General features: G+C 34.5%; 1 protein-coding gene across 8 annotated transcripts in view; it reads right to left on the bottom strand.

Annotated features, from left to right (window-relative positions):
* The window catches only part of Dh44-r1 (Diuretic hormone 44 receptor 1), a 42087-nt gene that overhangs the window by 6581 nt on the left and 9551 nt on the right, over positions 1-25955 (bottom strand). For 7 of the 8 annotated variants that reach the window (XM_071788485.1, XM_071788487.1, XM_071788491.1 and 4 more), the window contains 5 exons: positions 23630-23991; positions 7986-8054; positions 2800-2986; positions 1896-1989; positions 101-194 (listed from right to left, as the gene is read on the bottom strand). In XM_071788485.1, coding sequence (XP_071644586.1) covers positions 101-194; positions 1896-1989; positions 2800-2986; positions 7986-8054; positions 23630-23906 — 721 coding nt within the window. In that variant the 5' untranslated portion in view covers positions 23907-23991. The remainder of the gene's footprint in view (positions 1-100; positions 195-1895; positions 1990-2799; positions 2987-7985; positions 8055-23629; positions 23992-25955) is intronic. The other variant, XM_071788490.1, reaches the window with a different exon arrangement.

Below are 25955 nucleotides of genomic sequence, written 5' to 3'. Positions count from 1 at the left end.
CTTTCGGACTAGGCACGCGCGCGCGCGCGCGCGCCCGGGGGAGGGGGGAGGTACGTGTCTCTTTTATTACGTATTATCAATTTACAAAATTGTAACTCACCTTCGACGAACATCCAGAAAAAGTTTGTCAAGTGGAAGTAATGAAGAAGCGAGAAGAGAATCACGCAAGTTGGTATATCCGTTTGCATGGATACCTGGAAATATATATCATAATATAAAGATGGTATTAAAATAAGAGAACGCTCAGACAGGCGGCGGATAGCTTTAATATTAATCTTATTAATTTACAAACACTATTCCGAGATTACGCGCGCGGATCCATTGTTTGCCACGTAATCTTTCAGAGTTTGTCAAGGAGATTTTATGATGTAGAAATAAAAGCGCATTACACAAAATGCAATGCTTTTAATCGCGTGCACGCTGGGACGGTCGTCAATCGATGATTTTCTTGGATCGGCGATATTCATCAGGGACACGCCCCAGGGACAGCCAATCCGATCCGATAGGATGGGAAAGGTTTTTTTAACATTCTGTTCATCTCCCTTCGTTAGCCATAAATAAAGAGTAATGTGTCATTGCCACCTTCCCGTTCCCCCACACCCTCTTCCCTCTCTTTTCTTTCTTCCACCACTCTTTACTTTGACGTTGAAAAACTAAACTGATTCATGTAAAATATTCATGTAGAACGGTGAAATATTACTGGCAAACGTACCGGGTACGTTGGTCGTCGATAAATTAAGAAATCTTACTAATGAATCCGTTAGCGTTAGCCGGTTATATATAATATAACCGCGCAAGGGAGAGCATCTTGTTGGAGTCACGTTCATATTATTTCATCACGTTCACTGCGATCAAGATTGCCTGCATTTGTGCGTTATATAATATTGTAAAAATAATAAACAGTTCTGTTCAAGTTATCAATGATGGAGACTAAATTTTCATATATTCATCTTTACGTTTCTTTTTTTTCCCACGTCTCATTTATTCTCTCTCGCTCTTAATAATAAATTAAATTTAGCAGTCAAAGAGCGATGGACGTAATGTAAATTCCAACGCGCGATGGACGGACCAGGGGAGCAGCGCTTCATTAAATTTAAAATAATTTCACGCGGCACGGTGTATATAATACATTGAAATTATTAATAATGAAGATTCAACGTGGTAGAGAGAGAAGAAATTTGAAAATCCACGTCGATATACATCACTGAACATTCGACGATTTGCACGTCGAGATATCGCAAAGGGCACTTGTTTAATTAATATACTTTGTTACAAATAAATAACACAACGTCGCAGTAGAAACATGATTTTAACAACAAAATGCAGTTAATAACGTATTAAAGTATATATCCACAACGTTAACTGTTTTAACAGAAAGTTATAACAGCGGGTATTCCCAAACGTAGACTGACAAACTTCGGATACGTATTAAGGACAGTATAACAAGCATTTTTTGTCACGAAACCCATGTCCGCAAATGGACCGTTTTGACACTAAAGTGGTTTTTGAACTCGAATATTTACATCAGCGGTTGTTAAAAGTGGTGACCATTTACTTCCATACAGAGCGTGCAACGTCGCAGTCGGCTTATAAATTCACATACCCTGAAAATGATGTTGTACTCCAACTAGCTAGACATAAACACGTAATCTTTGATTCACTCTGGTGCCAAAATGAATTATTTGCGGATATGGGTTTATCGACAAAAATGCTTGTTATATCTGTCCTTTAATTACCCAAAGTTTGTCGGTCCACGTTTGGGACACCCTGTATATTGTATACATACATGTAAAATAAATAAATGTTATGTAAAAATAAAGAAATATTCCATGTGGGGAAAAATTAAGAGTATGTACTGTATAAATAAAAGTATGACATTTACGTATATACCGTACCTGCATCACAGTAGTTAAAATCCACGTCAAATCAGCCAGGATATAAGTGAACATTAGATTCGTATGTATGTTGTTTCTGAGGCACCGTAACTCTCTACAGAAAAGAATATGAAGCAATTAAAGTCTTGAGACACTCTGGAATATTTTCGTGACATAGAGTGGTATGTAAAGGTAGAGAGGGTTAATTTATAGTGGCCTCTCGCCCACGTCGCTCTTCAATAGATTAGTACGCGGTGCTGGGAGCGATCTCAATTAGGAAACAAACAGAAACAACCGGGCGGAATTCAACGCATAGAATTCAAAGCATCCGTATACCTACTCCGTTTATATACCGTTTCGACCGTTCGCTCCGAGACGGCTCGCGTCGTGCGGTAAGTGTACTGGAAACGACGGGAGCGCAGCAAGTTGAAAATCGAGAATAAGAGTGTAGGAATATCCGCCGATAGTATTTAACACTGTATAAAAATCCTGCGACTTTTGTCTTTTTCTTCTTATACAATTAATTAATACGTCTATCCCTCCTCCCCCCCCCTCTCTCTCTCTCTCTCTCTCTCTCTCTCATGCTTTCCTTGCCCTTTAGCTACGCTTGGACATAAATATATTAATCAATCAATCAATCAATCTCTCTCTCGTCACTTGCGTATAAACTACAACTTGTTCTCATCAAACTAAAACTCGTTCTCATTCAAAGTGTACGTGACAAGTTTGTAAATATAGAAAACACATCGTAAAAAAATTGTAATATTGTAAAAGATTAACAATGAAAATCAAGTTTTCCTTAAACGTGTGTCAAAAGGCAGGAAAAAGGCTGTTTGTTTTGCAGCATTCCATTCTCTTTGAGAAAGATAACGTTATACCTAAACGGGAAGACGTTCAGCGTGCTCATCATCGATATTCGACTCACTTGTAATAGATAAATATGCAGACTGCCATTATTAGAGTGAACAAGGAGAGGCTGTAGCCGATGAAATATAGCGCAGTCGTGATTTCTACACCGAGCTCGATGGTCGACAACCGCACGTCGCGGCACATGGAATAATTGGAGTATGTATCCCAGGTCCCATTCGGCCAACACCAGCGACTGGCGTTTTCTGCAAGTGTAATAGATCGCAGTTAGCATGCCGCATGCTGCTTCCGTTGCTACGTTGCAACCGTTGCTATGAGCGTTCTCTCGCAAAGTCAACTATTATAGTAGTCTTTAAGTTCGTCCCTGATTGTGAGTAAGACGTACGTCTCGTGTGCAGCGTGAGGAGAACATTTATACGTGTGCGTGTACGTTGTACATATACACGTGTAATGTATATATACCTACATATACTATATACATGTAGAAATAAATGCATGTATTATATGTATCTACAAAATCGATCGCCAAAAGAAGTAAAGATCGAGTCCAAGTCAGCGTAGACACGTTATACGTGCGGTTACGCGTGGTATGCCTACGTAATAAAATGCAAAAACACATCAATATTAAATTTGAGAATAAAATCGACCACGCTCACGCGAACGAATATTGGAAACTAATATTTTCTCTTCTCTGCGCGTGAAACGTTTGCGTAGCGATGTTTTTCAATAGATTCGACGCAACGCGCGTCGTCGTTATCCCAATACAAATATTCGGATACGTCACACGCGCTTGAGTGACCCGAGGGACGATTTCCAGCATCCCCGGCAATTTTTTTACAATCCTGCAGCGGCCGTGGATCGTGCATCGTCGCGCGTCACTTGCGTTGCATTATTCACAACCACAAGGAAAAACGCTGGATGAATCGATACGCGGAAAAAGAGGTCGTCCGTCCCTGAAGCGATCGGATTGTAGCCGAGCAACAGAAGCGACTGAAGCGACAGTAGTAGCAGCAGCATCAATGTATCGCTTGTTAATAGCTAGCTTTCTTAATCTATCGGCGACGTCAAGTACTTGTGTTGACGTGTCAAATGCTTAAAAGGTTCATCAGACAAGTTGACAACGTGACAAATTAATTACAAAAAAGCTTCATAAAGCAGCTACATATAATTTCTATATCGCAGAATAAAATTGTACGTAATATACATATAGATAGATCTTTGAGCGATAGCGCAGATGACAGTGGTTCCTTTATTATTTTCAACATATACATATTAGATCGAGGGTGACTACGTTTTTTAATAAAAGGATAGTTTGTTGGTAAACGTACTTTATTTGCAATTAAATTCTTGTTCTCCAAAAATGGAATGTTGCTCGTTAAGTAAAGTCACAGCAAAATCTAAATCTAAATAATGCGAGGATTAAAAGGAGGATGTGTAAAAATTTCTGCCCAAAAAGATGTAAGCAATAGAGATATCTAGTATTTTTTTTGTAGATTTTGACCTCTTGAATATGAAGAAGCTGTTGATAGTTTGTATATAGTGTATTGGGTGTACACCTTGAAAATCGAGCAAGAACTTGATGTAGGTATAGAAATTTGGTTAATGTATAAAGCTATCACAAAATGCATCTTTGGGAGTATTAGGGGGTGTGGAAAGGAGGGGTGTTTTAAATGTGTATAAACGCAAGTGTAAACCACTGTGTGTGTATGGGGGGAGGGCGGGGACTCGGCTGGGTTACATAAAATCGGATTAAAGGGACTACCATGCATAGTGAGACAGATGACATATTTATATTTGCAGAGCGGGGATAAAGAGAGTTATACACATCTATGTATTTGTGGGAGAGAAGATTGTATGTGTGGGCCTAGATGAGGGGAAGAGGTAGGTAGGTTTAATTAGGTCAGATTATAGTAGAGCTCCTTCAGGCCTCTATTTTAAATTTTTTAAGACTGCTGCGGAATAGAAGAAAAGACGTGATACGTAGAAAAATATAGGTTAAACTCATAGAAAACAATATACAAAATATAAAAAAGTAAAAATATATAATGCAAAAAAATGTACGTAATATCTCGCCGCGTCTTCATCATGGTTCCGAGTTCAGCAGAGAACGATATTAAAAAGAGCAAAAAGCTAATGAAAAGTTAAATCAGCGTTTCTATTATGTAATAGGGTAGCGTTTATATCTAATGAGAGATTAAATCGGTTTAGCCATTTTATTGAATAGTATAAAATGATTAATATATTAGTACAAGTAATAAAAAATAAATCAAGTTTAGTCTTTTTGCTGTTCACTTGTGTGCAGCAGTATTGAGTATCAAGTAAAGACGCTGAGGGAGCTCAGCTACTAATCCGACCTAATTAAACCTACCTACCTGCCCCTCCCCCCATCCAGGCCAACACATACAACCTTCTCTCCTACAAATACATAGATGTATAACTCTCTTTATCCCCGCTCTGCAAATATAAATATGTCATCTGTCTCACTATGCATGATAGTTCCTTTAATCCAATTTTATGTAACCCAGCCGAGTCCCCGCCCTCTCCCCATACACACACACACACACACACACACACACACACACACACACACACACACACACACACTCGAAACTCCCTTCTTTCCTCTGCCACCCAAAACTCACAGGGTTTTGTGATAGCTCTATACATCACGTCCGAATTTCTATGCACCGTGTCCTGGCTCGATTTTCAAGATGGTCCCCAATACACCACAAACTTTTTAATAGCTTTTTCGTATTCAGGTGATCGAAATCTACGAAAAACATTATTTCTCTTACTTACACCTTTTTGGACAGAAATCAGCCTTTTTTAGACATCCTCCTTTGATAAAATTTAATTCCATTTAAAACGCGCGACTTGTCGCGCGTGCGAGTTGACTGTGATCCATTCGTCGTTATTAATAGCAGGTTGGCGATGAACAACTTTTCGCCTTAAAATAATGATCGACTATTCGCTAACAACGCTTCGTTGCGGTAAGTTTGCGAAACTTGTTAGCGCGCTTCCATTTATCGCGTAAAGCTGCTCAAACAATAATGGGTGGCGCGAGAGTCATGGAACGCGTCATAACATTTCGTAATTATTCTTGGAAATTAATGATATGCACTTTACTGGGAGTTCTTATAATGTAAACTATTACGTTGTGGCGAGAGAACTTTGTCACAGTTTTAATCAGTATAATATAATACTAAATTCTCCACATGAGGATGCGTGCGTGCGTGCGTGCGCTCGCGACTGTAACATGCACTATTGATATAAATATATATTTTTTAAAAGGTAAAGTTTTAAATAAATGCCATGCATGAAATAGAGATATAAGATATAGCATAATTATTTATTTTAATTGTAAGGATAATTATATATAAATTATATATAACAAATATATATATATAAATTATATACAAAATAAAATATCGGTAAATAAAACTCTCTCTCTCTCTCTCTCTCTCTCTCTCTCTCTCTCGAACAGATATCTTTCTCCGAAATTAACCATGTTCTTCTCATCTAATTTGAAGTTTATTTCTTTCTTATAAAAATATTAAAGCGCACGTATTACAATGTTTGAAATTATAATAAAAAAAGTTTATTTTTTAGACACTTTTGAGTGGAGTTTGCTTTAACGAGATAGTATTTTAAAATTTCAAAATTTTTTTTAAGTACCGAGTTAAAAAATTACTAATATTATATTTATTTTATTTTTTATATGTGTGTATAATATTATTTTAAACTGTACGAGTATACGCTTTATGAATTATAATTATAATATTATTATTATAATGTTAACAGGGATATTGTAACGTTAATTAGGACAGAATTTTCTTTAATTAAAAAAAAGAGAAACTCGTAAAAAAACAAGTACACTATTCATATATACTTACTATTTGTATATATATGTATGTATTTAGTAGAAATTTCGAAGAAAATATGTTTATATTTTCATATAATATCATGCGTATTGACAAATGAACCCTCGCGATATATGCGCGAAGATAAATAAACCTGCAGACGTAATAATTAGACGTTGTACCGGTAATGATCGCAATCACGCGCATGGTTAGCTCCCTAAGGATATAACTACAACTGAGAAACTCTCTGTTGTGAGTAATAACTGTAATTGCTTTGCAGTACGTGAATACGTGCTTGTATATTTGGGCAAAATACAATGAAAATACTTGTACGTGTCATCGAATCATGATACAATAATCTATACTTGAATATTTCAAGTTTAGAAAAAAGAAAGACTTGTATATAATACATTCTTAATATGGAATCGCCCCGCGACGCCATCAAACATCGTTATATTACTCGCATTTATTTGTTTACAAGCGTAAATAATAAAACTGTATGATATCTATGTAAATGTATTCGTGAGTAACAAAAATTTTAAACAAAATAAAATCTTAAACGTTTGTATCTCTAAATATTCACCAATAAAACAATAAAATTTATGCTTGCAATGTAGATAAAGATTACAAATGTAAGCGAATGTTCAAATGTATAAGCGAATATTTCGCAAATATTTTTCGTCAACAATAAAAAGCCTGCCGATATAAACACTCGAGGAGATTGTTATTTTTCAATGGCTTCTCCCTGGCTCGTACCCTTCTTAATTTCCCAGGAGCACGTGCGAACTTGCCAATCTACTCTTCATTTAATCGCCATCATTTAGTCTAACGTTTCCATACGCACCGTCGCTAAGATATACCTGTGAGAAATGCTTATCAGGTGTTGACACACAATTCGATAATCAATAATGTGGCGCATGAATAAATCAGAGCAACTGCTCTTCGCAAACGCTTCGAAAAATATCGAGTATCCAACCACGCATGATATAACTAAATCACGCGAGAAAATTGCTCTATGCAAAAAGAAAAACAAATAAAACTGAAAAATGTGTGTGTGTGTGTGTGTGTGTGTGTGTAAATATTTCTCTTGAAAAAATGATTTTATTTATTATATTATTGGATTAATTTTCGCAGAAATAGAACCACATCACCTCTTTTCCAGAGGAATAAACTTGGCGTACAAAATATTCTGCACATTGTTTTAAACTTCCAAGATTTCAAAATTATCGTGCAACAACACAGTAATTACGAGAATAATGTGTAGAAAGCGCAACATTATAGTCATTTATTTACATATCAGATTAAATGTTTTTGCCTTTTTCGGACAACGTTCATCGATAGAACACGTATTATTATTATCGATCAGGATGATAATCGGACTTACGAATGAAATGTAATATAAGTGAGACTCTCTCGCCGCATGGTTCTCCGCTTGATGTGTCATTAGCCAAGTCTGCGATTTAATTACAAGTTCATTAATAGCACGCGCGCGCTTACGCCACAGGTTAGTATCCGCTCGCCACTTCCTCGCTTCTCATGTTCGCCTCGCTAACAAATATCGACGCGTTCCTTTTAGACTATACGTCTGTGGTAATGTGACACTTTGACGACGTTGAAATTCGATTAAACGTCTGTCGCTCCGACTTTTAATTAGCGATCTGTTCCGCCTCTTCCGCGCCTTTTTCAACGCGCGCGCGTCCTCGGTTTTATTTTAACAATACTTATTGAAAATCTCTTAAAAATGGAGCCCCTTATACTTGGCGAGAGGATGTGACGAGAGTGACCAATAGTTTTTAAATTAAAAGCGGTTAAGAAAGACGTAGAGATGATGATATCATATTCTTCAAATAATTTTAAGTAAATTTCGCTTTCAGTTTGTCTATATACAGATATACATATGTATAATGTTAAGAATTAGAAAGCGGCGATTTAAGATGATCTTTCCTCACATTTTTTCGTCACACAAGTAAAATCTACAAAGTAACGTGTAGTCCAAAAGAATCTATCGCATCTATCGTACGCTGCCTGGCCATTGATATCCTCACATCTCTTCTTGGAAAGATTTATAGCAATGCTTGCGAAGTAGGTAATAAACAAAGAGGCATGCAAAAAACAGTTTCCGCGAGAAAAACGAAATCAAACGAAAACCTTTAGAGTATAAGCCCAAAGACTAATGTGAGAAATCACATTTTTTTTACAAATAAATAAATCATAAATTAATTTAAAATTTAAAAATGAACAAGTTGCAGAGCGCACGGTGTCTCTAATTTGTCTCTTCAATCGATTGAAGATTAGATTTCTTTAAAATTCCATCTTGTCAATTTCGTTATAGATGCAGCACGTGCATTTTTATCGATCAAATAACCATGGAAAAGATTTCTTTTAATTTTTTCAAAAGGAATCATGCATCTCTCTCTCTCTCTCTCTGTCTCTACTTTAGGATAATTAATCAAAATGATCAAGCTTGTTGTGCTTTCGCATTAAATGATTCATCCATTACTGCAGGAAAATGCACGGCGACGGAAGCAGCTGCACGAATAATACTCCTCACACATGTACGTTCTCGCGCGTCGCACTTCTCCCATCCTGTTTATTTGTCTTTCTCTTCCATCTCCCAACTCGAATGCGTGAAATGAATATTTGCGTCCGAGCTCTGTTGGCAGCACTTTACACGGACCATACCCTGGAGCACTCTGTCCTTTCTCTTTCTTTTTTCTTCCACATCAGATGACTGTGAGAGAGAAAATAAGGAAGAGAGAACCATCCACTTCGCATTAATTGTAAGCGCCGTGTACGTGTTACTCTGTATAAATCCGCATCGTCGGTGTTTAAAAGTTTTCGCAAATAAATCTCATCGAGCGCGAGACGTACATGTGCATTACACCGAGACGTACACGCGTTTACGCATAGTGCTGCGCGAGGATAGCTATTATAGATGAGTGATGCGAGAAATATAAGTTTCTTTTCCAACAGTCTTTCTTCAACTTTCTCGAAATACCTTTCTAAATAAATATAAAATAAAAAGTATCTCATTGCAAATAATATTCTGATCTCATGAAAGTCCATTTCACGAGGTTTCTATCACGATTGTATAATAACGAGCACTGAAAACTGATAAATTTAATTGAATCACATTTCTCCGGGTTCGCATTTTCAAGTTTGACGTGCACGAATAGAAAAGACCGGGGATAGTTAATGTTCTTTTTTTTATGTAACTAATAAATGGAATACAAGCCGTAAAATAAATTTTTAATAGCTGCATGTTTATACAACACAAAAATAATTTTTTTTTAACTAAATAGTATAATTAATTTTGTTGCACCAATGAAAATTATAAAGCGACTATACATTTGTAACAACTAGCCCCATATGTGAAGCAAGTTTTGTTATAATACTGGCGGGTTAAAAATATCTGCCGCTATTGCGCGGAGGTTACGTGTTACATCGACGAACGTGGTCGAACGTTCAAGTAGAAAGCAGGTAAAACACGAACCCTACACCCTCTCACAATCAGCCCCGCGACCTGCCATATATTTTATAGTTTTCTGGAATATTGCTTAAGCAAAAAAATGTTTCAAGACATGTTAACACAACTAAAAGTTATCAAGTTTTAAGTAGACAAGTGCCGGGGTTGGGGTAGGCCATAGAGGGGCAGGTAGACTAACCGCGGCGTTAATTAACTTTACACGAATGCGCGCCCCCCGATCGCGCCAAAATTTATTGTAGAAACAAGCATTCCTTTCCCTTCACTTGCGCTAAATGCGGCGCCACGGTCACAAAATGGCAGGTGTTTATTGAAAAGTTGACTACAAAAGTAAATTTTTTTTCTCAGAGATTTTTGTTTTCACACTTTATGTAGCTACAAAAAAATAAATGTCATAGGCTGCGTTCGGGGAGCGCGCTATTAGCGCTATTTGCTTATTCTATCCTTGTCTATACTTGATGAGCGATAAAGATAGAATGATGCAATAGCGCTAATAGCGCGCTCCCCAAACGCACCCATAGCACTATATTATTTTAGAGTTTGTTTGTTAGACAAGTGATTGGAATCACGTTTGTTTAGATCCATAAATATTTAAAGATACCGCTGAATTAAAGCTGCAAATATATATAACATTTTTTCGACTACGTACACCTATAGTCAACCTGCCCCATACTGTTAGTCAACCAACCTGACCATGGAATTGGTTGACTAGCGTAGAAGGTAATACGGAAAATATTCAATTATATTAATTATTATCATCGAATTAAGTTAACTTTAAAAATTTAATTTAATAGCCAAATATATGTCTTACCGCCTGTAAACGCAAAAATGATATTTCTTTTATGTATTTTATTAAAAATCAAAAACTGAAATACTGGCCTACCCAACCCCGGTCTCCCCTAAAGATTTTGAATAAATAGTTAGAATTATGATATAATGACCAGATTTATAAATATAACATTTAATATATACTGATTAATTTTACTTTCGGCTATGCAAAACTAATATATAATATATTTTTTTTGTTTGTGAAAATACGCTATTCAGCTTAAAATAACTACGTGAAATATTATCGCAATGTTTTTGTGGAAATACTATATTTTTTATGCAGTATTATCTTTTGTCACTTTTACAATAGTTACCAACTAGCCCCGGTCTCCCCTACTTACGCATCGACATAAACATCGTTATCGGAACGTGCGCTCGTGAAGCGACCAAGTTCCCCGATCTCCACATTGATACTTAACTAACTATCGATAATAGAGTTACATCTGATAATAACGCATCGATTTTCACTGCCACGCCACTCTCGGCATTCACAAATGTTCGCAAATGTCGCAGAAATTTATGCCCCGCGCACATTCTCCTATATACTGAACACCGGGTAACATTATTACTCCGCGCCGTAATAAATATTCCCCCTAGGCAAGCACGAACAATTTTGCGAGTGATAGGTATTATAAAAAATAAGGAGAGAGAAAGAAAGAAAGAGAAAACTATTCACTCCGCACTAATTGTAAGCGCCATGTACGTGTTACCGCATAAATCCGCGCGCATCGTCGGTGTTAATAAGTTTTCGCGAATAAATCTCATCAAGCGCCGAGAATTACACATGCACACGTTTATGCATAGTGCTGCGCGAGGATAGCTATTAGATAAGTGATGCGAGAAATGAGTTTCTTTTCCAACAAATTAAAATTTGATTTGCAAATAAGATATGAATCTTTTTACTTAAAGAGGAGACTTGTTTCACAAATAAATATTGTATTTAAATAAAAATTGTTGATATAATAAATATGTATTTATGTTTCCAGAGAAAGGGGAAGAGAGAGGGAGGGAGAAGGGAAGAGAAGGAAGGGAGGGAGGCAGAGAGAGAGAGAGAGAGAGTGTCAACTCTAAATTAGTCAGAGGTCTTTTTAGCTTTTATTATCATTCTTAATTCGTCTTCTATTCTTATGTCCTCTTATATAAATATGCATTATATTAATATAATCGTATATAAATTTGTGTTTATCATTGTTCTCCAAAGTGAACAGTATTCATCCCCATCTATTTGTAAATTGTATTAAAATATTGCTGTCTTGTAATAAAAATAACCGGCAAAATAACTATGTCGTGTTTGACGGCTTTTTCGCTGATTGAATAATAAATATTCATAAACGATACGTTGCATTAATTACCACGCCCATTGTACGCCGCTGCCGCAGTCGTTCGATGCAGCTTGTCGGCCATGCGATCGTAAATATCGTATATCTGCCTCAAAGCGATCAATCATCAAAAGAAAAACTGCAATAAACAGTCGAACTAAGTTGTAAATGCAACTTATAGTCGCATAAAGGAATTGACAATACGCTTAGAAATAGGCATCAATCCTATCTATCTTTTGTAAATTGTCTCTTCTACACAATCTACACCAAGTAAATACTAACAATAAGTTTAATTTGAATTAGTTTTGTGACAAATGAATATATATATATATTTTTTTTCATATTTATATATATACACACACAATAGTATACTAATTAATAATAACAATTAGTAATAGTAGTAGTGTCGTAGTAACCAGTAATAGCAATAATAATAACGGAAATAGATCGTGTATAAAATTGACAGCCAACAAAAAATAGATATTACAGGTGCAAAGAAGTAATTACAAAAGCTCTCTGTATGCAAATAATCAAGTGTTAAAAATTGGAGTTTCTACTCATTATTTTTATTTATGGAAGTTTTTTAATCGATCCCCGTAGGGTTACAATTCTCATCCATCACCCTTCTCCTCTCACTTAACCCTTTGGACCAACACGGCTTAACGTCTCTTCCCGCGAAAGACGGAGCCCAGTTTGCTCCGCACAAGAGCCTTTCTCGCACGGAGGGCGCAGCTTTCGGAAAATAAATTCCACGTTTACGTGCTCAAGTGGACTCGAACCTGGTTTCTCTCTACCACTATAGATCACACTGCCGCCCCACGTTCTACTCATTATTTATTGAAGTAGATTTTTTCTCCAAATAAAAGCAATAAAAAACAATAAATAAATAAAATAACCAATAAAACAAACAGTAAAACAAAGAAAAAAACGGAAAGGTTAACCATATCACGAGACGGTTTTTACTTTTTGGCAAATTATTACACACACAGTCTTATCAAAGATTCTTGTTTTTGATGTCACCACCTTTAAACGTAAGTGTTACAAAGACGTGTTCTCAGGCATTCTCTTTTGTCAATTCAAGCATGAACGTAACATGCATTTAATATCGCCAGCTTTATACAGAGGCATTCAGATAATATTCTGCAAATATCAGTATATAAAAAGGCAAATAAAAGCACGTAAATAAGGATAAATGTTTTACTCTGTGTCGATTTGTTAAAATTACGAATTATTAGACGTACTCGTCCTTGAATTCAAACGTTATATCTGTTGCTTATAAATTTTCAAGTAAAAAAATAAAAGTTCAAGTAAAAACATCAACTTTTACTTCAAAAAAGTTCTTGTAGAATTTGCATCTATTCATTTTTTGTGAAAACAGGATTTTAATGACTTATTATTTCTCGGAGAAGAGCGTATCTATTATTTTATTCATTTAGAACGTGGCATTTGCATCTCTATCTTGCACTTCATTTTAGATATTCTCTATATATGACGGACTTTGCAGTCTCCAATGATAAAGTAGTAATTAAAGTATAATGTTGTTTACGAGATCTTATTAATGATACACGCGTCAGTATGTTCGTGCGCGCGCGTGAGTATGTGCGATGTACAACATCTGTGTGACATATAACGGTTTATACATATACATATGTGTAACACATTTGTCACGTATGACCAAGTTCGTGTCATGGCATTTTTATTCAATAATATTATTATTTTTCATTCCAAATTGATCAAATAAATCAATATCAAATTCATTAAATTAATTTATAAAAGTTTTATACAAATATATTAAATGACAAATGTTTGCATAATTTATATGTTTAATTACTGTAACATTAATCTTTTATGCAAATTTCAAAGCAGACGTAATTCTTGTAATACGTACCAACTGAATTTTACACGTAAACATTTGAACCTTTATCTAAATATATAAGCTGTTTACTGATTCAGATTGCTGTCTACATTCGTCAATAAAAGTAATATTTCATCGATTCTATATTTAAGAGATCTTAGATACAATATGTTAATCAATGACGTAGCTACAGTTGATGGTCGATTCTGTATCAACTCATTAGGCGTCAATCTAATTGAAGACATTATTTCTTCGTATGAGACATTTCTAAAATTATCTCCTTAAATTTTCAAAATCTTCTTAAACACGTAATAAAATATGTTATTCTGTTATACGTCAAGGATCTTATCGTTTATTCCAATTTCGATTGGAAATCGGTCTTATAATATAAAAAACGCGTTAACGCGCACGTATATTCTAAATGTAAATATCACTCAGCCTTAGTTTAATGATTTATGATTAATTAGCGTGTACACATTTTCTTCCATCCAGGATACTTTTCATTCGCACATAAACGCACGGAAGATTTCAAAGAGAATTAAGATAGGGAGTATGAGTTTACTGCTTGAAACTTTTTACGATTCTGCGGAACTTTCATTTTCAAATTCGGACATGTCCGTGCTTTTTCGAAAACGCCATCGGTAATCTGCATGAGCAACATATAGAACTTTTCATAGAATAAGGAGAAATGATGCACGAGAGAGAGAGAGAGAGAGAGAGAGAGAGAGAGAGAGAGGAGTTTTTCTCATTATATGATGCCTGCTGATGGATCTTTGGCGCTTCTTCCTCCTCCAATTGATCGTTTAGAGTTTAGAGAGCCAGAGATCAGAAAGGACGAAAAATCTCGCGATAATCGTCTCTCTAGCATAATTTTCTTTTCTTAAACTATTGTCAAGATTGCAACTGTATAATCAAGTGCCATCGTGTGACAAAAAAAAGTACGTACAAATCAATAAAAGATTGATGCTACGAGCCAGTCTTTCATCTTTAAAATTCGTACATATTATAGATGTACTCAAAACAAAAATGACATATTTTATCAAATTTATTCTTTTATTCTAATAAATAATTTGTCGTTTCAACATTGTCAGTAGATTTTATTTCCTAGCTTGCTTGCAGTGATTCTATGGCAAGATTGACAAAAATATATTTCTTCATAATTTTCTCTGATTCAATCACATTGATGGGATAAATGTTTACATCTTGCCAAAGATGGGATTCAAGTTGGATTACAATTTTATTATTGACCTTTCTCTCTCTCTCTCTCTCTCTCTCTCTCTCTCTCTCTCTCTCTCTCTCTCTATATATATATATATATATATATATATATATATATATATATAATATATTTTTTTTCTTTTTTTTTTATTATTTGGTTGGTCTATCGAGCTTTTCAGTATAGAATATGACATATCGTGTTTAAGTCACGTATTTCACGAGTTTATTCGCATTCCGAACTCTATTTTCTAATGTTTCGACCCGAGAGGGCAACATCGTGGCACTGGAAACTTCAAACTCATATTCTCGAAAATGGACCATACTCTTGGGAACTATGTAGGTATAACGAGAAACATTTTTTCCCTCGGAACAGTTTAATGCGTTAATTAAAATAAGCACGCAGAGCTGTTTTCCATTTTGCGCTCAGCTTGCACAAATCGTTATGTGGCGAGGTCTTAAATGAAGGCAAAATGAATTAACGTTAGTGAAAGGACGAGTTTATGAAAAAAACTTGATCGATATCCGTACTGTACTAAAAATACCGCAAAACTTTTTTTTTCCATTTTCATCGCAAGTGTGTCGATGCACTATTACAGAAATCAGAATCATTTCGCGACGACATAATTGAGAGATGAATAAAGGTGAGTTTTACGCTCACCTTTATTTATACATATATATGTATATACAGGGTGAATTTTAATGGATGTAAATAGAGTCACAATCGTATATTGCCAGTCAAATATACTGAAATACAGTGATATATACAGCTATATATTCTATACGAAAGCTAGACCAACCAAATAATACAAAAAAAAAGAAAAAAAATATATTATATATATATATATATATATATATATATATATATATAAGTTTATAACGAGCCTATATATATATCATAGATATATATATTATATATATATATATATATATATATAAAGACCTACACTTTTATTCCTTCACAGTTAATAAATCAATATTCGGTTAAAGAGAATCTTGGAGTCAACAGTCAAAATTCCTAAAGAATATAGGCTTTTAAGAAACTATAATAAAAGAGAATAATAATCGTACAATTGATAAATGTAACATTTAAATGTTGATTCTATATTTACATGCTATTAAAAAAAAATTTAACGGCGAAACGTTAAAACACAATGCGTTTCTCGGTAAACACTAAACGTGTGACATTTTGAAACGCCTCTGTACTTGGACTTTTTTATAATTGAACTATATAATTATAAACTATATGATGATGAAAGGAAGAAAAAGTTCAAAGTAAATATTATAGATAAACATTCGCAAGTCTTTCAACAAACATGGCCATTTATGTATTTGCTGATACATTAACTTGATTTTTGCATATACGTGTGTACATTTGTATGTTAAACATGCGACATCGCATGCGCAGGATGTGACACGTAATTACCACGTTGTCGAAATTGATTACGTGGGAAACATGACCAAAACTAATTAACGGGAAGGAGAAAGAAACAGGAGTCAAGTACGAGCTTAAATGAATTATTCTGAATCAATGCATTTTTCCAAAGCTGGCAAATAAGGTAAATGTACCAATGCCTGTGGATAGTCTGGACACGTATATATATCTATATGTCTGGACATTTTTATCATTTTAGTCCTTTTAAGTTGAAACGCGATGTAAAATCAAAGAATCAAAGATAAACATTTTTCTCGTATTATATTTTTATCTCTGATTTTACGTCGCGTTACAACTTTTTAAAAACTAAAATGATTAAGGTGTCCAAACATATAGGTCTCAAGTGTCCCCCAGCATTGGTACATTTACCTTACAGACTTTTCTTTTTTGGCGATTACAAAATCATTGAAGAATGATAATAGCGATGCCGATTATTGATAATTTTTTAATACGTCGCATATTATTAATCTACGAGAAAATACTAATGCTGAGCTGACTAATAATTCCAGTAATCGTTATAAAAAGTAAATAATTTTATTTATATCCGTATTTTATTCCTTTTGTTGAAAGATGTAATATTACACGACAAATATAATATTATGACAATTTATTTGGCAGTTATTACAAGATTAGTATCAAAAGTAATTATTAATATTTGTATCATTGGACACGTGTATATAATACAGAGAGGAAAAATAAACCTCTCGCGCGCGTTTCACAATGTTAACTGCATTGTAAAAAATATATCATCTCCGAATAAATGTTTCCAAACTTTTTCACGTGCATGTGATTCGATTTCTGGTGCAACGTGCCTGACAGAAGCAAAAGGCCACGTCAGCGGATAGACATCGTAAAGGACGCGTTTTACGGGCCTATACATATATGTGTATAATACCGATGCTCGAATCGAACCATCCGTGAACGAATGCTCCTCTGTGGCCATTTATAACGAGTTGCGATGTAAAATGAAAAAACATGCTCAATCGTTCTCTCATGCCTCTCTTTTCAAGCCTTATTATATAATAATAACAATATATGATGTGAGAGAGAGAGAGGAGGATATACAGTCTCGTTGTCACGAATGATTTCGTTAACCGCGAGAAAGCGCCGTGTTTTAATTAATTTAACTCGTAGCAGAGGTTTGAGTGCCTCTTTCTATATCGGCATCAGAGAGGGGGAGAGACGGTGAGAAAGAGAGAGAGAGAGAGAGAGAGAGAGAGAGAGAGAGAGACCTTTAAAACAACCTCCGGCGGTTCTCACAATCAGTTGCTCTTTTCGAGCGACCGCGAGCGACGGCGGCAGTGTGGTAGACCAACCCTTTTGCGATCCACATATAAATCAGTTATTAAATTACATTTCTGACAGTCCACAGAATCATAAAGTGACATACCTACGTCCAATCTTTTATTTTACACGATCATTTTCACATTCGTGTGTGTAGTTGGTCGAAAACAAACATTTATTCTTTTGTTTCTTCCAACAACAAAAAAGTTTTTTTTTCTTATTATTATTATTAAGAAAATTAATGAAATGTTAAACTCTCAACTCTTAATCAACATCTTAGATATTGCCCGATAAAAACGTGTTTTAAATAAAATGATGTTTAATCATGCAAGTATCTATAGTTGTGTACCGTGTCGTAAGCATTATATACCGTGCATGAATATTATAGTTGAGTATCGATCATCAGGGTTAAAAAATCAATCAAAAGTTATGCAATATTAAATCATTCGAAAAGAAAAAAAGTTTTGATTGATCAATCGAAAAGAAAAATTTCTCAGACGGCATGCCGTCTGACAATGATGACATGCTGAAATCTAGATAATATGCGACGCATTCGAGCTGAGAAAATACGTAATTTTAGGCGTGAAGGTACAAATGATGATAACTATTCGCAGCGTCAAATGATAATATAAATATTAGAAGGTACATATCAAAGGAAAACGCATAAAATAATATTACCGCGTTGTCGAGTGGCATCTCGCGCGAATTACGTCACGAGAATCGACACAAACTACTTCTTCTTCTTCTCTCTTTTCTCTCTCTCTCTCTCTCTCTCTCTCTCTCTCTCTCTCTCTCTCGCTCGTTTGACTTTGTCACGACGAAAATTGAGAGTTGCGGATTTTTGAGTCATCAGAGTTACATTCCATACGTTTTCGTTCCGACGTTTCCCAGAGCGTGACGTTCCTATTTCTAGTCGTGGTCGCATCAAATCGATTTTCGGTTGACCCGCGCGATCGCTCGCGACAAGACGTAAACACGTTCAATAATTATACGGTACATAATTTACGATCGTCGATCGTAAAATTTCTCAATCCGTATATTCTCAATTTGAGTAAAAAAAAAAAAAAAAAAAAAAAAGTAACGTATTCTTTGCACAAATACTTGCACATTTCCACGTCGTGCTTTCAAACTTGATACGCTCGGACATGCAACAAAATATATGACGTATTTAAATTATAAATATTATTTATAATATAAATATTATTCAAATTAAGGGGATTAAAGGGATTAAAAAAAGACAGTCATATAATTGTAAATCGTAATCGCTTGAGATTACAAGATGATCCCATACTATGTAAATATAAAATGCAACGTACTCAAATAAAATGCAAAAGACTCGTGCGTATAATTTTGCGTAACGTTCGTATGGATTTACGTATAAATTGTCATATAATTATAAACTGCATGAATATAAATTTTATATTTATTACAATCTGAATAAATTGTTAAAGATTCGCTCTCACAACAAAATGATCAAAAATAGAAAAATTGTTGAACCTAATATACCCCCTATAGTATACCCTATTTTAAAAAAACCAAACGTTTGACTGAAAACTTCTATAAGAATTAAACTAAATCATTTTATTCTAGGATTATCGTAATATGATCTCCATGGCATAAATGTGTTCAAAATTTACTTTGACTATCTTTTCTAAAAGAAAACAAAAAGTAATATTTGACGACATCGAAAAAAAGTGTTCTTTATATCGCACCCTTACATATTTTTATTAAAAATACACGTATGACACACAATATATGCTGGAAATAGAAACAACTCAAAATAGGGTTGGTAAAGATATCCGCTTTTAACGATTAAAGAAAGCCCATGGGGTTTCACGGACTATAGGACGGGGTAATGTGGTCAGCATCCCGCCTGGCCGATTTACTCTCGGAAAAAGATCTTGTTATTAATTGGACGGGAGACTGAGGGCGATCGTCAGAGGTATTAGAGTCAGACCAGTTAGGAAAAATGGGTGGTATAATGTACATTCCTAGAGGGCAGAATTAGGAATACTATACAAGGAAGAAACATAACCGATTAAAGCATCACAATAATGGCAAGTAGCAACAAATATCTCTAATCTATTTAGGAATAAAATTAGACACAATATCACATGTTTTCATGATTGCAGAAATTCTTTCTTGATGCATATCTTTTTTGCTGTATTAATAACGGAAGATACCTCTTGCGAAATTTCGATCGTCGTTATTGACACTATAAACTGCTACTTTTTATATCATAGTTCTGACTGAAATAAAACAAAAGATCGTCTAAAAGAACGTTGTTCAACAACTTCCACTGCTTACTGACAGAATGCAATATGTAACAGGTGTCGGAATTAGGAATAACAAGGGCGATATTAGGCACGGTTCCCCTACATTTTATATGTAACTTTATTCTTTATATGTATATACTTGGTTTCTTTATTTCGCAATTTACATATATTTTTTGCAATATCTTAAAGAGCGATGGCGAATCTTGGATTAAACTTCAATTAATAGTAATAAATTTAATTAATATTAACTTTATATATCCATATATGTATATATGTATGTACGTATATATTTGAAATTTATGATATTGGGAATATGTATCTCTAACGTCATTATAGTATAATTATCTTTCATTAAAAGTTAAATAAAACAGGCTTCTTCAATATGTTTGCTTGCGTATGCTCGTTTAATTTCGCTTTTGCGTGGAACTTTGCATAGTAGAAATGTACCCTTAATTCAGCTTTTGTATGGAAATGCCGAGTTGCTGTTCCCGTTTATTTCCCTTGGAAAACTGGTGAGTACTGATGTTGCCGAGTATGCTCTTTGTTCCTTTGTCCGGTACTTTGAAGCCTTGTTCCGCTTTGACGCAATAATTATTCATGACCTAACCATTTGGAACCATCAACACTTATACTAACAAAAGCCACTTTCTATAATACTTTTTCGAGTGTTATACCCTCTCGGCTATCATCTTAATTTAAAACTTGCTTTTGGATTCAATAAATTGCTTATTAGAACATTAACACGCGTGAAATAAATTAATAAAGTAAAGAAAGAAAGATGAATGAGACACGAGCATTGTGTAAATATTATTTGTCTGCGGTTATTTTAAATATATATGTCTCGCAATTCTATAGCTCTCTCGGCCGTTCGTTGATGGTTGATGATCAAACGACGTAGCCAGGAATCGTCGTTCAAAGAGAATGGCAAATAAAAGTTTTAATTCGTATCAAAATTTGTATTAAAGTCTTTAATAAATATCTGATAAAAAATAAAATCTAAGATTTTTAATCTTTTCCCGTACAATTTATTTTCATTATTTTTCCATTATTTTTTATTATCTCCCCGTACTTTCTTTCTTTCTCTCTTTTTCTTCCTCCATTTTCCAATGTTTTAATGTTTTATTATATATTATACTTTCTCCGTTTTCCCTTTTCTCTCTTTATCAGTCTTCTTCTACTTTCTTTTTTCCATTTTTTTCTTTTCTTTCTCTCATTTTCTTCGTTCCGTTTGTTTTATTAATATTCTTGAAAAAGGATGCTTATCTACGTATATGCGTATATTATGTGTAGATACCTATATATAGATACGTCAATATTTTAAAAGACTGTACAGAAAATAATTGACGTGTCCATCTTGGAAATTTTACAGGACTGTACAAAACATTGTTAAGTCACCTACGTGGCAAAGTTCCGTTCATTACCATGCAAAAGGAGAAAAAGCTTCTTTGCTTTAATCAGTGCGGAATTGCGCGTGTTCTAGAGTAACTCTTCAGGATCTTCAACGGAGATTTTTTGCAAAATCGGCATGTTTTAAAAAATATCTAGTATAACTATCGTCTGAAGCAAACGCATGAAAAAATATTGAAAATTTAAAAAATTATAGCGCGTATAATTATTTTCGTCTTTTTTAGCAGACGTTTTTTAGTTATAATTTTTTAAATTTTCAATATTTTTTCATGCGTCTACTTCAGACGATAGCCACACTCAAGTAGATTAGGAATCCTTTTGCTTTTTTGTTTCAGATAACTACACGACGGCTGCACGCGTGGTCACCGTTTTTTCGCGGCGCTCCAAAAAAAATGGCTGGCACAGGCTTTAATAACAGATGTAAAATTTCGAAAAAATTTGTACGCACTCTTTGAAATACAGTAAAATATGTGGGAAAAAGTTGTTCATCGCGTGGCTTTGTTGTTTTCCCGCTTAAAAATCATTCATTTTTAGGCCTAGTCACACTAGGGAACCCCCTTAATAAAAGCTTGAAAAAGTTGAAAATTATTAGCTAGATGACGACAGATAATGATATAGAGATTAGAGATAACGCGTTAAGTATAGATAATATATGATTTAATTTTAATATTAATCTAAAACTTTTAAAAAATAGAGATAGTTGCAGTTTCTGCTCCCTTTTGTTATTTTTGGGAATAATCTATTCTAGTCGAGAAGGCTGTGCACTATATTGCACCATTTTACGTGTTAAGAAACACGTCTTCTGGATTACAATTAAAAAATATTGTATTGCGTAGACACATTTGTTGCTTGACATTCTGTATACCATAAAGTTTCGGTAAAATGAAAATTAAAAAAAATTCCTTCGATCTTTCGAAGCATCGCTTCTTATCTCTTGCTTGTTCTAATCTTTTATGTATCGGTCGTGTTGTCGTCGAATAAACTTGAAGATAGGATAGAAAGAGTTTTAACAGTTTCAGCGAAAGTCAGATATATGCATAGCGCCAGGTGCAGTACGTGTACTCACGCGAGATCACGTATCAAGAATATATTGATCTAGATACAGCTACAGCTTTCCAAATTCACACTCAAAGAGAAAATAAACAACACGCTTGTAAGCTAACACTTTAATTGAAATCGATATTTCCAAAATTTTTGTGAATTTCTATTATATTATATATATACATCTTATCTCCACGATTTGTGTTCACAGAGTATTTATTATTCGACTCTCTTACAATCATTATTAAATGAAGAATAAATCGAGAGCACAACTTGATCATCCTGATTGTTATTATCCGTCCGTAGTAAAGTAATCTGCTCTCTTTTGTCATTTTTGGGAATAATCTATTGTAGTCTAGAAGGCACTATATATTGCACCATTAGATCAAATTATTTTAGTTTAGATACGTATAATTTAAATTATGCTTATAGTTAGATAAAATATTCAGACAGACAAAGCAAAAGTGTATACGTTGTTCTTTGAAATATATCTGTTTGACTTAAATTTTGCTTAAATAGATTATTATACACATATTAAATAGATATTAAAAAGATCACGTCCGCGAGATCAATAAAATTCCATCGTTTAAAATTTAAGGGATCAATCTCAAAAGAGCAAACTTTAGATCGCTCTCGCTTGATTGGTTGAAGCCAAAATCAAATTAAATTACCCTATATATCGCTTACTATACTAGCGAGAAACGTTTTCTCGTAACTTGGCAGTTTTTCAATTTGTTTCTAACGTTAGTGTATTAATCAAGCCACGGTCGCTATTTCTAGAATAGAATTAGAGATGGATATTTTGCTATTAAATATGATTCGTTTTGCTGCCGATTATAAACTTGGTAAAGATAATAAACATTGTAAATAAAGCGCGTACTCACGAGTGTTGTCGTAAGGTATTCCGTTGAGCTCGTCGAAGCAGGGGATAGTAGCCAAGGTGCCGGAAACCGTTCGGGGCCAGCATAGTATGGTGTCCCAGCTTACTTCACATTCTTGCTGTTCCTGCTTCTGGTTTTCGCGTTCCTGATATTCACGTTCGATACACTTGAGCTGCTCGGCGCTGAGCGACTCGTTTAGTTCATTAATGTAGTTCAAAACATTCAACACATAATTGCCGCCGACCAGCGGCTTTGTGCCGTTCGTAGGGAACAAGGCCATGACTGATCACCCTCGTCGAACCCTCGTAGAGCGTTCGTCTTCTCACTGAGATATCTCGGATTCGAGAAGATCTATCTGAGTGTATCTAGAAAACGGAAAGAAAGACGTCCTCTAAAATTCTGTAATATTGTAGTACCTCAAAATGTTTTTATCGTAACAAAAATTTGCGCTTAAAGAAAAAGTTTATACATCCATTTACACACGTATGTGTATAGTATCTATACTACTATTATAAAGAGACAGAGTTTGTCGGTTTGATTGTTTGTCCTCGATGATCTTGGAAACCAATGGACCGTATTTTTACCAAAAGTATATGAAATAGGGGTAGAATTTCCCGGGGAGTGTCACTGTGTGTATAGTTTTTTGTTACCAATTTTCTGGAAACCGGTTTTTTTAATTTCTCTAATTTTTCGAGAAATAATTGACGGAATTTTAAAGACGTGTATATAAAACAGGGGTAGAATTACCTGATGGGGAATGCCATAAAATGTATAATTTTTCGTTATCGATCTTTTTGGAAACCGGTATCAGAAGTTTTTCGAATTTTTCGGGAAATACGTCACCGAATCTCAAAGACGTATAGATCAAACAGGGGAAGAATTTATATACACTTGATTATACGTATTTATTTATCAACAGGAGTGGTAAAGACTTTCTAATGTACAATCTTGCGATATTGATGGACCAATAAAAGCCAAGATACGATGAACGACACGTAACTATACGTGTATTTCAAAGATTAATATAAAAATTTTTATTTTATTTTATACATTTTCGGACCACTTTCTAGATTTCAAGAAATCGCGGTGTATACTCACGTGCGTGCGTGTGTGTGTGTGTGTGTATATATCATATATAGAGCACGATAAATAGACGAAAATGAGTAGGATCCCAGACAGCACCATGTCCAAAATCGCTCGTTGACGTTCTCACAAGAAATTTTCGCACAAAACGCGCGTTTTCGTATGTTATCTGGGCGGTACTTGTCGCGTATAACGTCGTCAAGTCCAAGAAGAAGACTCAACAGATCTTTTTCTTACCAAGTTCATCGAGAGTTTAATATTGTTGAAACTGTTTTCCACAGAGTATAATAGATGGACGACGGCAAAACTTTTCCACGAGTTGCTATAGAGTAAACCGTATACGTATACATAATTCTATATCTTAAATCTATTTATTTTCTCTCTCTCTCTCTCTCTCTCTCTCTCTCTATCTATCTATCTCTCTATCTCGTAATAGACTACAAATAAAAGATTACAAGTCTAATACAAGTTTTCGTTGTCTTGATCAACTACAAAAAGATGAGTATTCAAGATATTGAATCTTTGTCAGTATACAAATAACATATCACGTACATCTTTCATTCTTTTACGTTCGTCAAAATTAAATTTGTCTTGATTTCTCTTCACATTCTTACTTACTAAAAGTATAGTAAATTTAAAAGAGATTAAGATTATGGCGTCGAGAAAGGACAACGTTCCATTGGATAAAATCACTGGAAACTCGTTGGTACGATAAACGTCTTCACATTAAGCGAAACATCAAGTGTGCGCCTAATTTTAAATTGAGATATGTTCTGCTTAATTAGGGAGGTACTCTTAATTAGAAGGATTATATCTCATTAATGTTTCAGTGTCGCGTTCTCTTGACTTATCGTCGGCTGTGAATTTTGTAGTTGTCCATGTTGGTTTACCAGTAGATACCATTGATAAATTAATCACCATTAATCACCAGTTTCTTTATCCGCCGACTTACGTTTAATCTTTGAAAGATAAACCGAGAGTCAAGGTGTTTTCTTCTTTCTGACATGTAATTATCCTCTTCGCATATACTGTGAAGGATAAAGTTCTTTCGTAAGGAATACACTCTGTGAGAAAGAGAAAATTACGATATGAGATTCCTGCAGAGAAAAATTTTCTAAAGATTTTCCGAAATATTTGAAATAACTTAAAAAATAATGGGAAATAACGACACTATGACGAAAAGCAGTCACGTATTTTCTCTTTTCATTTCATTTCATTCACCTAAAGATTATTGAATCGTATATAT

Source organism: Temnothorax longispinosus, chromosome 9 (genome assembly GCF_030848805.1).
Source record: "Temnothorax longispinosus isolate EJ_2023e chromosome 9, Tlon_JGU_v1, whole genome shotgun sequence".
Classification (NCBI taxonomy): Eukaryota; Metazoa; Arthropoda; class Insecta; order Hymenoptera; family Formicidae; genus Temnothorax; species Temnothorax longispinosus.
The sequence above is the reverse complement of the archived record's forward strand: the minus strand, read 5'-3'. Positions and strand labels throughout refer to the sequence as shown.